The 13310-nt window shown below is 43.2% G+C and overlaps 1 protein-coding gene across 3 annotated transcripts in view; it reads right to left on the bottom strand.

Annotated features, from left to right (window-relative positions):
* STXBP5 (syntaxin binding protein 5) overlaps positions 1–13226 on the bottom strand; it is a 321945-nt gene extending 308719 nt beyond the window's left edge. For all 3 annotated transcript variants that reach the window (XM_018557367.1, XM_018557369.1, XM_018557370.1), the window contains exon 1: positions 13023–13226. In XM_018557367.1, coding sequence (XP_018412869.1) covers positions 13023–13160 — 138 coding nt within the window. In that variant the 5' untranslated portion in view covers positions 13161–13226. The remainder of the gene's footprint in view (positions 1–13022) is intronic.
* Positions 13227–13310: the final 84 nt, after the last annotated feature.

Raw genomic sequence — 13310 nt, 5'->3', positions numbered from 1 at the left:
ATTATTATTATTATTATTATTATTATTATTATTATTATTATTATTATTATTATTATTATTATTATTAAAAAGGAACCTAAAAAAAATATATGTAGGCCACCATTGCTGACCTTCTAAAAAAATGCCAACTGTCTGGCTGTCTCTGGCCTTATACTCAGTCATTAACCTGGAACAAGAGTGCACCAAGTTGGGTCAGAGTAAAGTCAGAACTTTATAGATGCTTAGTAACTTAGGAGGAAGATAATCCAATTATTGATGAGTCAAACTCAAAATTCAAATTGATATGCAAAAATACAAATCTTTGATAATTATTGCATGGATACAGAAAAAAAAAAACACACATTTAAAATGATTTTATTATATTTTCTCATACATGTAATCCATATGTATCAGCTGGTAATATCCATGACAGATAATTTGAGTGTGACCCAGATCTTGTACAATAACAAAGCTTCTATAGCCCTATGCATGCGACTGAAACTCTATCGCTAGATGTTGTCAATAACTACATCACACGGCTCCAGGAATGAAAATATGGCCTTAAGTATATATCGGGCAGAAGTATCGGAGGTATAAATCACAGCATATCAGCTGCACATCCACTTGTCTCCATATTCTATGCTTACCAGGCTAGCACCTCCTCAGCATGGCTCCTCTGTCTCTGTGCAAAAAGAAAACTCAGTATAGCATGTAAGGCCCCATTCACACTGAGCGGTTTATTGCGCGATTTCTGCCGCGAAATTGCGCATATTTCCGTGCGATATCCCTCTATGTAGCTTGTCCAATGCATTTCAATGGAGCGGTTCACATCTCACAGCTCAATGTCGCCTGTAGCTCGTACATGACCCTTTTTGCGTGGATGTCGCGCGATTCGGCTCCAATAGACTATGTCGCGCAAAATCGTGCATTACTGGCGATATTGTGCGACTTCATCGCGCTACAGAAGGGTCACTTTTGCACTGCAAAATGGAAGGAAAGAATGATGTCACATCAAGAAGGCTGTTGATTGGTTACAGCCCAATGTAGCAGCTACAAAGTCCCGCCCAAAAAAACACGCTATGTCGCGATAAAATGTGCATTGTCGCTCAATATCGCGCAATGTAGCTCAAAGCCGCTCAGCACAAAATTGCGTGGAAAAACGCACAATACCCCTGTCGTTCAGTGTGAATGGGGCTGGGGATTCTACGGGTTCTTGCCGCAGGAATTCCAGGGGCATCTGTACTGATGCGGCCGAATCTCTCAGTGGCTGTCTGCAAGTAATTGTAGATGAAATGATTACCTGCGGATTGGGAAAGATGGTTGTCCCAGGACGCAAACAGTCAGGTAACCATTCCAAGTACAATTACTAGTGGAGAGCCATGGACAGATGTGGCTGCGGTCGCCCTGTCATTGACTTGAAGGGGAACAGAGGCCACATCCGTGCAGACATATCTAGGTTTTCTGCCGCAAAAAATCCGAAGGTTCTTGTGGCAGGAATCCCCAGCCGCAGTGTGTAAATGTAGCCTTACAGCCCAATATCATCAATCAGAACGATGATGCAGATACTCGGAGCCTGTATATCATCATGTATCATAGGTGCTGATGAACACCCCACTGGTTGCCAAAGTATTTCATTCAGCAAGTCAGAAGTTGATTGTTCCCACAACCATAAGGCCGCACCTAACCAAGTGTTGTGTAGCTCGTCTCTCGAAGCATGACAGCAAACAAAAGGAATCCCAATTATTTTCACTTGCCTTTGTTCACACCTGAGCGTTGTGTCACTTGTTGCCAATCGCATAAGACCTGAAATAGTATGCAAGCTTCTTTTGTGGCAGAATCATGCATTGTGGTTTCATAGACTAATAGAAGCACGTGTTTATGTGCATTTTTCAGACACTGAATGCCTGGAGAACATAGATAACTGTCTCCATGTAACAGTGAAGCACAATGAAGGCTCCTTGCAGGTTTAGGTCTGCAGTTCTGCAAACGGAGTTTGGTGATTTGATCAAAATTGATGCCCACCTTTCTATTTCAGAATTAAAATCAGATTCTTATTTATTGTGCAGTATCATCGAGGCGGCATCAAATCCTGATTTCATTCTGCAGCATGACAATGACCCTACACATGGCCAAAATCAGAAAGAACACATCAGCAGTGAAAAGAGTAAAAAATTGGGCAACAAATGGTACGGCCCCACCAAAACCCTGATACTAACATCATTAAAGAAGAATTCCAAGATATATCAAAATATACAGCTACAGCTCGCGGTATACTGAGACGCCACAGCTGGAGCGGATCACAACTTAGATGACGGGATCCGCCCAGCTGCATGAGTGACAGCTGGCTCTGCCTATCTAGGAGGCAGAGCCAGCTGTACCCGCCCCCTCCCCCGTCCGTTCCGCCAGTCAGCGCTGGCAGATCGGAGAGGGGAATCCAGCCCCTCCCCCTGTCACGGCAGAGAGCCGTGACAGGATCGAGAGGCGAGCGAACCCGGTATGTGTTCGCTCACCTCCCGATCTACTGAGCCGACCTGTGACAGTTTCATTGTCACAGGTCGGCTACAACTATGAGGTGAGTGAAAAGCACTCACCTCATAGTTCTCCTTTAAGTGTTTGTTTTGGTCTAGGGACAAAAATACAGAAGATATACTCGCTACTCGGTCCTGCCTGGCTGCTAGACTGGTCCCTGCAGCCTCTTCTCTTGGAGACTCCGGCGGTCTGAGAATCTGTGATGCCATCACGTCTACTGCAGGTCCATTAGACACGATGACACAGAGGGACATACCACAGACAGAGCAGAGGGGCAGAGAGGTGAGCTGTCACTGCTGTAGGACCAAGGATCAGGTGAGTATATCCTTTTTATTTTCGCTCCTACAACAAAGCACGCAACCTATGCAGTCCAGGGGCAGCCCCACTACAAAAGATCATTTTCATAAATCCTGGAGTTCTTCTTTAAGCCAATCTAGGATGACATGCTTAAAGAAGTAGAAACAGAATTAAGTAAGGCAAAGTCTGCAATGCACTTATGGCAGGTCCTCTAGGATGTTTGGGACAACCAACCATGGGAGTACCTTCAGAAAGTCCATGCATGTACCCATTAGAATTGCTGCAATGTTAAAAGGCAAAAGATGATCTCATCAAACTTTGATTTCATGGAATTATCGAAAGCATTTCCGCTCCAGCATTTGGGTCACGGGAGGACATAAACTAGCGTCCTCCCGTCACCCAAAGCTCAGTATACCCATACTGAGACCGCTGCAGCCGGGACGGATCCCGACATTACTGTCGAGATCCACCCAGCTGCGTGATTGACAGCTGGCTCTGCCTATCCGGAGGCAGAGCCAGCTGTATCCGCCCCCTCCAATGTTCGTTCATCCAGTCACAGCTGGAGGATCGGAGCGGGGAGGGGGGAATCCCTGCAGGGAGCCGTGAGTGACAGTCACGGCTCTCTGCAGGGACAGTATCGAGAAGTGAGCGAGCGACGGTATATCGATCTATTGAGCCGATGTGCGACAGTTTCATTGTCACACGTCGGCTCGAACTATGAGGATGAGTGAAAATCACCTCATAGTTCTCCTTTAAAGTGACACAAAAATGTATCTTATTTGTGTATCACTCGGCTGTATATCCTCAAATCATCTCTGAATTGGTGCTGACACTGTCCTTCCTTCTGGAGGGTGGCTACTTTTGTCCCCCATGGTCCTTATTTGTGTTGTAAAATAGTCACCACGCTAAGCTCGCTCCTGTGATGGACTACAATCTCTCAGTTTTTGAGACTGTAGTCCATCACGGGAGCTAGCTTGGGGCGGTGACTACTTTACAAAACACTCATGGGCCATTGAGAACAAAAGTAGCCACACTCCAGTAGGAAGGACAGCGTCCGCACCAATTCAGAGATGATTTGAGATCTACAGCCGAGTGATACAGAAATAAGATACTTTTTTCTTTTTGGTTGCTATGGGCAACAAGAAATGTAATGTTAGCAAACTTATGATACATCAGCCACGGAATGATTCAAAGGTCACATGTAGCCGAGCTCTCAGATATAAAAAAAAAAATGCTGAACTTAGCATGTTACTTCTCTTTCCCAATCCTTTAGATCACATGATGGCTCACATGCTGCAAACGAACATTTGTTTTTTGTAAAACCATTTAAAAACAAGAGAAGAATTATTGATGTACACCAGACGGCCTTATTAGCATTGCAGCATTTCATAAGATCCCCACTAACAAGAAAAAAATCATTCAGCAACTGATGGAAGAGCTTTGTGTACTTGAGATGTGACCACTCTTGGGGGGCCTGAGTCAGGTCAGAAGTGCAGCACTCTTTTAAGAGAGATTCATAGAGGTGGATTCTGGGAACCTGTCAATACAGAGGCCATTTACATGTGTACCAACAATGCTGAATTAGTCACTCAAATGTTTATGTCATTTATTAAAGTGACACTAAACTCAGAAGTTAAACCTTAAAAATGTATTCAAGTACCTTACAACAAAATGTATCTTATGTGTGTATCACTCAGCTGTATATCCTCAAATCATCTCTGAATTCATGCGGACACTGTCCTTCCTTCTGGAGGGCGACTACTTTTGTCTCCCAGGGTCACTGTGTGTGTTATAAAGAAGCCAACGCTCCAATCTAGCTACCCTGATGGACTACAATCTCATTAGAAATTAGTAAACTAAAAAGGTGAGGATTGTAGTCCATCACAGGAGTGAGCTTGGGGCGGTGACGACTTCACAACACACACAGGGATCATGGGGGACAAAAGTAGCCACCCTCCAGAAGGAAGGACAGTGTCAGCATGAATTCAGAGATGATTTGAGGATCTACAGCTGATTGATGCACAAATAAGTTACATTTGTGTTAAATAGTTACAGTACTTGAATGTATTTTTAAGATTTCACTCCTGTGTTTAGTGTCACTTTAACATTAGCAGCAGACTGTTGGAGTGGAAGTAGGCCACTCTTAAGGCCTCATTCACACTGCCGCGCGTACGTATTGTACCATATGCAACACATGCAAATAAATGGCTCCATACACATAGCCGCGTATGGAGCGTATATTTGCGTAGCGTATATATGCGCAAAAACAGAATGCGTCCGGGCAGCGTATTTACGCACATATACGCACGTACAGCACATTCAAAATTCCATTACGAGTGATGCATTCTGGGATTGCATATAGTGCACGCATATACGCACATAGACGCTCGTATATACGCGCATAGACGCAATATACAATTTTGCTTGCGTTGTGTGTGAATGAGGCCTTAATAGACAGGGCAGTGTTTAGAGCTCATGCTGGTCTATAAATATGTGTAATATTGCTATCTTTCGCAATGTTTCACTCGTATGTACATTTGTGGACATTAGCATGTCAAGTAAGTCCAAGATTTGATTATAGAGGCAAAATATCACATTTTACTAATAGACCTTCCATGGTACTGTACAGTCTCTGTGAAGCCTACAGAGAACCTGGCAAAACGGTGGGCAGCAGAGAGTCTTGATTACGCTCTGCAATTGCCACAGCTAGCCCTGTAAAATCTACTGCTTTGGAAATTGTCATACAAGGCCCAAAATGCAACTACTAAAATAAAGGCCTTTAGGCAAATATGCCACATGAATAAAAGCAGGGGGAGGAGAGTGCGGCCATGACACCTGTCAAAGTCATGTGACAGGCCTCGCCTCCAATCATGGAGATCGTGTGCAATTGTTAAAGTGGACCTTTATCCCTTTTGACTAAACATCATATCAGCATACAGCTCGGCATGCTGATATGACATCATCTTACAGTCGTTAGCAAAACAAACATTTTTATTTTACCTACAAATTTCTTCTTTTTTTTCCCCACTTCCTGGTACACATTGGCACAAATTATGTAAAGTGCCCAAGGGTTGCATCCTGGGAAGGTTGCATCAGCAGAGCGTTGCGGGGAAATCTCATGAGATTTCCGGGAAAGGCTTTTTCCTCCCCTGAGATGATGTGCATGGTCACATGTCCTAGTCACATGTGCCAGAGTTCCAGGAAGTAAAAGGAGATAGATTAATCTGGTCGCTGTGAGAATGGAAAACAAAAGAAAAATAAGGAATGCAAAGAATAAAAAGCTGGTAATTATCTAGTAGTTCGGTTTGTAGTTTGCCATTACTGAACATTTCTAAAGATGTCTTTGTTGTCATTTCAAATATCAGGGTAAAGTTCCTCTTTAAGCAGATCATACTCTGCAGTTACTACATGTTTCACACAGCAGCCTGCATTTTATGAACAGTGTGTAAAATGCAAGTTGTGGTGTGAAGAAGCATTGCCGTGTCCAGCAGAGAGCCGGTAGTTGTGTCCATTCTAAGTAGACCTCGAGCGTATTTTAGACAACATTCATGCCTGTCTGAGCTCCTCTACAACAACCAAGCATCACCATAGTTGAGCTAAAACTATTCATTTTGTTAGTAACATTTGACATGTGTGACAAACTAGCCCAACTCTTTTTTTTTTAATGCTGAACTTCAGGCAAACAGCTAAACTCACCAATGAAACATATACAGTGAGCTGTTTAGCTGTCTATCCAGTCTTAAGGTGCCCATACACTGCACGATTATCGTACGATAATCGTATGCGATCGGTTTTTCGTACGATAATCGAGCAGTGTGAACGGAGACGTGCGACCGTTTCTACTGTACGGTCGCACGTCTTCTGTCGAACCAGCATGTTCGAAAACCAGCCGGGAATCGTACGATTCTCGGCTGGTTAGAACGGTGCTTGGAAGACAAATGCCGAACGGGCCGGTGTGCGCACGCGCACACTGCCCGTTCAGCATTGCGGTCATCGGAAGCCCGCCACTCAGGGGGGCGGGCTTGCGATGATCGAGAGTACGATCTGCCTGTCCAAGATAGGCAGATCGTACGTTTTTTTAATCCCTGTACAACCATCGCAAGACTAAAGTCTTGCGATGGTTGTAGAGTGTATGGCCACCTTAACACCTTAACACTTTTTCTCTGCTGCCGTTTCACTTTCACGTCTCCTCCCCACCCTGTGACTGGACACATTGACAAACTCATCTCTCTGTTCCCCTATCAGCATACGTCTTGCACTGCAATACACCAGATTGTGCTGTTTTTGCCTTCCTCTTTCTGAGCTGCACTATACAGGGAATATAAGAGGCCTATACCAAATTAGAATCAGGTACTTGCATAAAAATACATTTAAAGTAGAACTAAAGCCAAAAAACAAGGTAAAAATGAACAGCCCAGTAACAGAAATAACAAAACCAGCTTTTGCTACACCATTCAACTTCAGTACAGAGATGTTTTCCCCCCAGTACTTTCTTCTGCAGCTAGATGTCCTCAGTTTAATGGCCATCATATATCAATCCACTTCCTCTGAGCCCAGGCTGTCATGGTTTCCCACCCTCTGTCTGTGAGTGGACGGTGAGTAAAGAAGCAGCACAATGATGAGCTCATCAATCACTCTGCTGTCTCTTCAACACATGAACTGAACGGTTCCTTGTACTGCTTCCTCCTTTCACACTCCAGCCCTGCTGGACAGGGACTGTAAGAGGCTCATATCAGAATGAATTTAGATATTGACACTGGTTGCATCTAAAAAAAATAATTTATTTATGTATGACCACAAAGCTGTGAACTATGGGATGAGAGAAATATACTCATCCCCATAATTAGAGCTGACGTGTGACATTGAAGCTGTCACACGACGGCCGTAATGATCGAGAACTGAGTGATTACATACTGCTGATCACTCAGTTCCCGATCATCTCCCTGCAGAGAGCACAGACTGCCATTCACGGCTCCCTGAAGTGATCCCCCCTCCCATCTCTCTGTTATTCCAGCGCTCATTGGCACAGCTGTATTTGCCTCTTGAGAGACGGAGCCAGCTGTCAGCCGGACAGCAGGGTGGACAATATTGTTGGGATCTTTCCTAGCTGTAGCATGGCTCTGCATTGTCAGCAGGCAGTAGCCCGCTATATGCTGAGTTTTGGGTCACAGGAGTACAGTAGTATATGTCCTTTTGTGACCCTAAAGAGAACTACGGCCGAAAAAAAGGTTTGGCCATAGTTCTCTTTTAAGAACGTATTAATTTAATCAATAACGAGATGTAGTAATTTGTTAGGGGGGGGGGGGTTATATATGCCTGGAATTCAGCTTTTTTTTTTTAAATGTGATGTGGTGGCTACAGAAAACAGTCCAGCCACAACACACGAGATGTCATTGTAGGAACTGACATTCCTGCTGATAGGTCATTTTATAACTGTGCCGAATGTCTATGTTCAGTCTTAGTGCTAGGCTCCTTGATACTCTCCAAGGCGATAACCCAAAAATTATTTATCGTAACAGTCCTGTACATGGGCCACATAAACAACAGCAGTCAAAATTTTCTCTCTGGCCCTATGCTCCAAATCCACCTTTTACTACTGAGAAAAATGCACTAATAACTTTTCGTAACATTAGCACCCTTCCTCTATAGAGGAACTAGCACCCTTCCGTGATGGACTACAATCTCAATACAAATTAGTAAACTAAACATGAGATTGTAGTCCATCATGGGAGCGAGCTTGGCGTGGTGACTATGCACCCTTCCTCTATAGAGGAACTAGCACCCTTCCTCTATAGAGGAACTAGCACCCTTCCTCTATAGAGGAACTAGCACCCTTCCTCTATAGAGGAACTAGCACCCTTCCTCTATAGAGGAACTAGCACCCTTCCTCTATAGGAGGAACTAGCACCCTTCCTCTATAGAGGAACTAGCATCCTTCCTCTATAGAGGAACTAGCACCCTTCCTCTATAAAGGAACTAGCACCCTTCCTCCAGCAAATACACCAAACATGACTTCTCATAGAGAGTATTTATTGCTATAATTAACTTTTGAAACCTCACAACTCATAGCCTTATTACAATTAGGGGTAAAATTACAATCCCTCCAAAAAATAGATACAAACAGTAAAGTAGATAAAGCTTTGATGGTCAGTAGATCCAATCTTTGGTTTATTTAATGCGATACTAAACTCAGGAGTGAAATCTTACAAATGCATTCAAGTATCATAACCATTAACAAAACTGTATCTTATGTGTGTATCACTCGGCTGTAGATCCTCAAATCATCTCTGAATTCATGCTGACACTGTCCTTCCTTCTGGAGGGTGTCTACTTTTGTTCCCCATGATCCCTGTGTGTGTTGTAAAGTAGTCACCGCTCCAAGCTCACAATTCCGTGATGGACTACAATCTCAATACAAATTAGTAAACTAAACATGAGATTGTAGTCCATCATGGGAGCGAGCTTGGCGTGGTGACTACTTTACAGCACACACAGGGACAATGGGGAACAAAAGTAGCCACCCTCCAGAAGGAAGGACAGTGTCAGCATGAATTCAGAGATGATTTGAGGATCTACAGCTGAGTGATACACAAATAAGATACATTTTTGTCCCTAGCTAAGGTATTTTAATGGATTTGTAGGATTTAACTCCTCCGTTTCGTATAACTTTAATAAAGCACTGCACAATTCAGTAGACCAGACCCACCACTTAAATTTCAGGCTAAAACTCAGTCACATAGGTTAAGTGATGAATTCCGATTGGTTGATATTGATTATAATGCTTTGCACACAGTCAATTAACCTTTTACAGGCTCATACACAGAATTTTAGCACTTGCTACTCCATGACATCCTGAAAACATTACAGGTTGGAAGGTTTTGTTCGTCAAACATTTTTGTGGCACCATTATAATTCCACAAAAATGTGACACCATGCACAAGAGCTGCCGTAGGTACTGCGCCAATTTAATAACTCACCCCTGACTGGGTGTCCAGGTTTTTCACAGATTTACAACTCTGTAACCCAGGTGATTATAATGATATAAGAATGTTGTGCAAATTAGGTATTAGGCTAATCAAGGTAAATTAGTGGATCAAGCAAGAAACTTGTAAACAAATGTTCGTGTCTATACCAACCAATCACCAACTGTCATTTCTGCAGTCCATGTTTCAAGAACAAACAAGAATTAAAAAACAGGTTGCTGTGAGCCATATTTTTCTTATAGCACACTCTTCATACATGTGAAGTATGAAACGTGCCATATAAAGCTCACCACAGACACTGCAATCAGATTGGACAATCTGCTTCAGATCTACCAACAACTATGTAGTGCAAGGGCCTTCCTGATTGGCTACAAACTGATGTTAAAGTAGGTCCTTGTACTACAGTTTTTGAAAATCTAAAAAGGAGATTGTACAGTCAGCGTGTAACATATATGCTGAGCTTTATATTTCGTGTTGCCTGTAGCCATCAGTCTGTTGGCAACTATCATTTCTGATAGTTGGCAACAAGTTGGTTGCTATGGGCAACAAGAAATTTCATGTTAGCAAACGTATGATACATCAGCCACGGAATGATTCAACTGTCACATGTAGCTGAGCCCTCAGATATAAAAAAGAATAAATAAATAGTTGCTGAACTTAGCATGTTACTTCTCTTTCCCAATCCTTTAGATCACATGATGGCTCACATGCTGCAAACTAACATTTGTTTTTTGTAAAACCATTTAAAAACAAGAGAAGAATTCTTGATGTACACCAGACGGCCTTATTAGCATTGCAGCATTTCATAAGATCCCCACTAAAAAAAATCATTCAGCAACTGATGGAAGAGCTTTGTGTACTTGAGATGTGACCACTCTTGGGGGGCCTGAGTCAGGTCAGAAGTGCAGCACTCTTTTAAAAGAGATTCATTAATGATCTTAGATGGTGGATTCTGGGAACCTGTCAATACAGAGGCCATTTGCATGTGTACCAACAATGCTGAATTAGTCACTCGAATGTTTGTCATTTAATAAAGTGACACTAAACTCAGAAGTTAAATGCATTCAGGTATCTTAACTTACAACACAAATGTATCTTATTTGTGTATCACTCGGCTGTAGATCCTCAAATCATCTCTGAATTGGTGCAGATGCTGTCCTTCCATCTGGAGGGTGGCTGATCCGTCCCGGCTGCGGCGTCTCAGTATACGGCGAGCTGTAGCTCGCCGTATACTGAGCCTAGGGTGAAGGGAGGACGCTAGTTTGTGTCCTCCCGTTACCCTTAGGAGAACTATGGGGAAAAGCCCTGACCCCATAGTTCTCCTTTAAGCTTTCACTCCTGAGTTTAGTGTCACATGAACTGTATGCCATAACATGCTTTAGGACCCATTCACATTCATCCATTTTTGCCAGACACCTTTTCCATTCAAAAGAAAACACAAGTCAATGCCAGTGGAAACCCAAGTCAATGCCATTTACTATGCGTGCCTGTGCATTTTAACATGTGTTGCAATCTACCGTTCATGTCAACCCATGTGAATGTGCACTAGTATATTAACATGCACTTTAGATACATTTCCATTAATTTCAATGGAAACTGCATCACCAAACGTATAAACGAGCCCTTAGTGCAGGATACCTTCAGATGGATTATATTCATGTCAGGTTGCTATGCTAAACCATAGAATCATTTTAAGTGCCAGAAAAAAAAATTAAAATTAAAAAACAATAACCAAACATCAGCCAACACGAGCGCTCAGGCTAGAACTAGGCCACAAGTGCTTATGTTATGGTGTGCCACCTAAAATTCACACAAAGACGGGAATTAAAGTAGAAGTTAGAATTACTCTATGGACATCAAACAGCCATATAACACACGTACGTTGATAGATGCATAGCACCATGTTTGACCTCTGTCCTCACTCCAGTTGTCTAGTAATCAGCATTGGAAATCTGCTGGTTCTTACCAGCTACACCATGCAACCCATGGTGTCACTCAGGCCCCCTCATGCCATCTTTGACAACATCAGGGCACAGAGGAAGTGAATTCACATAGTTTCCAGTCAGCTTCACAAAATGTAGATAGCATGTGGGGGCTGAGCGGCACCATAAGTTGCATGGCACCACTCATGAATGGTTGGTAGTATCCAATGACGAATGCAGGACAACTGGAGTTTGGATAGAATGGTTAAAACACAATGTTATCCATTTCCATATACAACGGATGTGTTCTGTCTGTGAATTTAGGTGGCTCATCATAACACAAACACTTGTGGCCTAGTAATTCTAAGATGAACTTCCACTTTACCCATAAACAAAAACACACCACATTGCCCAATACTTGATCATTTTTGCAACAGAGGCCTGTGATGACACATCTATATTAAAAGAAAAACAAACAGACGCTCTCCGTTCTTCAACATTTACACCACAAGTCAACATCCTTCTGGAAGCTATGAAGAAAAGTGGAATGAGGCTCTAATAAGGCTACCTAACAAGATGGGAACCAGCTGACTTAAATGATTGAAGAAATGACAACCTAATACAAGGATAATATATATACACACACATATACCAAGTTACTGGTTCAGGCCTTTGGCAGGAGAAGAGGTTGACTGAGCAAAGGAGCAAGCCTTGACGGACATTATTGCTATCAGAATGGGGGAAATTGACAAGAGGAGGAGAGAGACAGGGAGGAATTGACAAGGTGGGGGGAGCCTGTGCTCAGCAAACACAACCCAAAAAAGAATTACAAATGGTGCAGAGCTTTCCCAGATGCCCTTCAAGCCACACGAGGACAAGACGATCTACGACGGCAAGATAAACAGGAGCAAAACCTGTACGAATATAGGAAAACGAATGTGAAATCCATGCACTCGTGCTGAACATCTGAGCTGGGTATCCATACATCAAATAAATACACACCAACAATAATATATTACAGTCATCTGGTCAAAATGTAGACAGATCTATCGGATCTACACCCGGCATGTTCCTTGGCCTAAAACACAGTAATCTGTGTATATGTGGTATGGATTTTTTTGAAACAGGTAAGCCTCCCTGACATAATAGATGGACAGAAGTATAGCCAGTGCCTAAACGCTTCTAAATCTGCACATTCATGGGGTGGCCTATGTCTAGCTTCCAACAGAAGATGGGATGGACGCAGGTGAATATGCATTCTTCGACAGCCAGTTCGCCCACATCGTTCTATGCCTACACGTAGTAGTTTCACCTTGCAGAGCTGGAAGTGCTCGGACTGGAGGGTCTCTGGGATGTCCACCTCCCTGATTCCAGGTTGGGATGAAGAAGACGACGAAGAGGAGGAGGATACGGCTGTCAGGCCGTCCAGCACCTTTTTAAATCTCCTCATGGTCAACCTTCCCTTCGGTGCCTCTTGTTCCACCACCGCCACCACCACCTCCTCCTCCAGATCCCACTCTCCTCTCACCCCCCACCTTTCCTCTCCTCCTCCTTTTTTTTTTCCCCCTTTTTTCTGTGGCTGATGGGCACCCCACACACA

The sequence above is a fragment of the Nanorana parkeri genome, unplaced genomic scaffold (assembly GCF_000935625.1).
Source record: "Nanorana parkeri isolate BGI_ZX_2015 unplaced genomic scaffold, ASM93562v1 scaffold281, whole genome shotgun sequence".
NCBI classification, from domain to species: Eukaryota; Metazoa; Chordata; class Amphibia; order Anura; family Dicroglossidae; genus Nanorana; species Nanorana parkeri.
The sequence above is the reverse complement of the archived record's forward strand: the minus strand, read 5'-3'. Positions and strand labels throughout refer to the sequence as shown.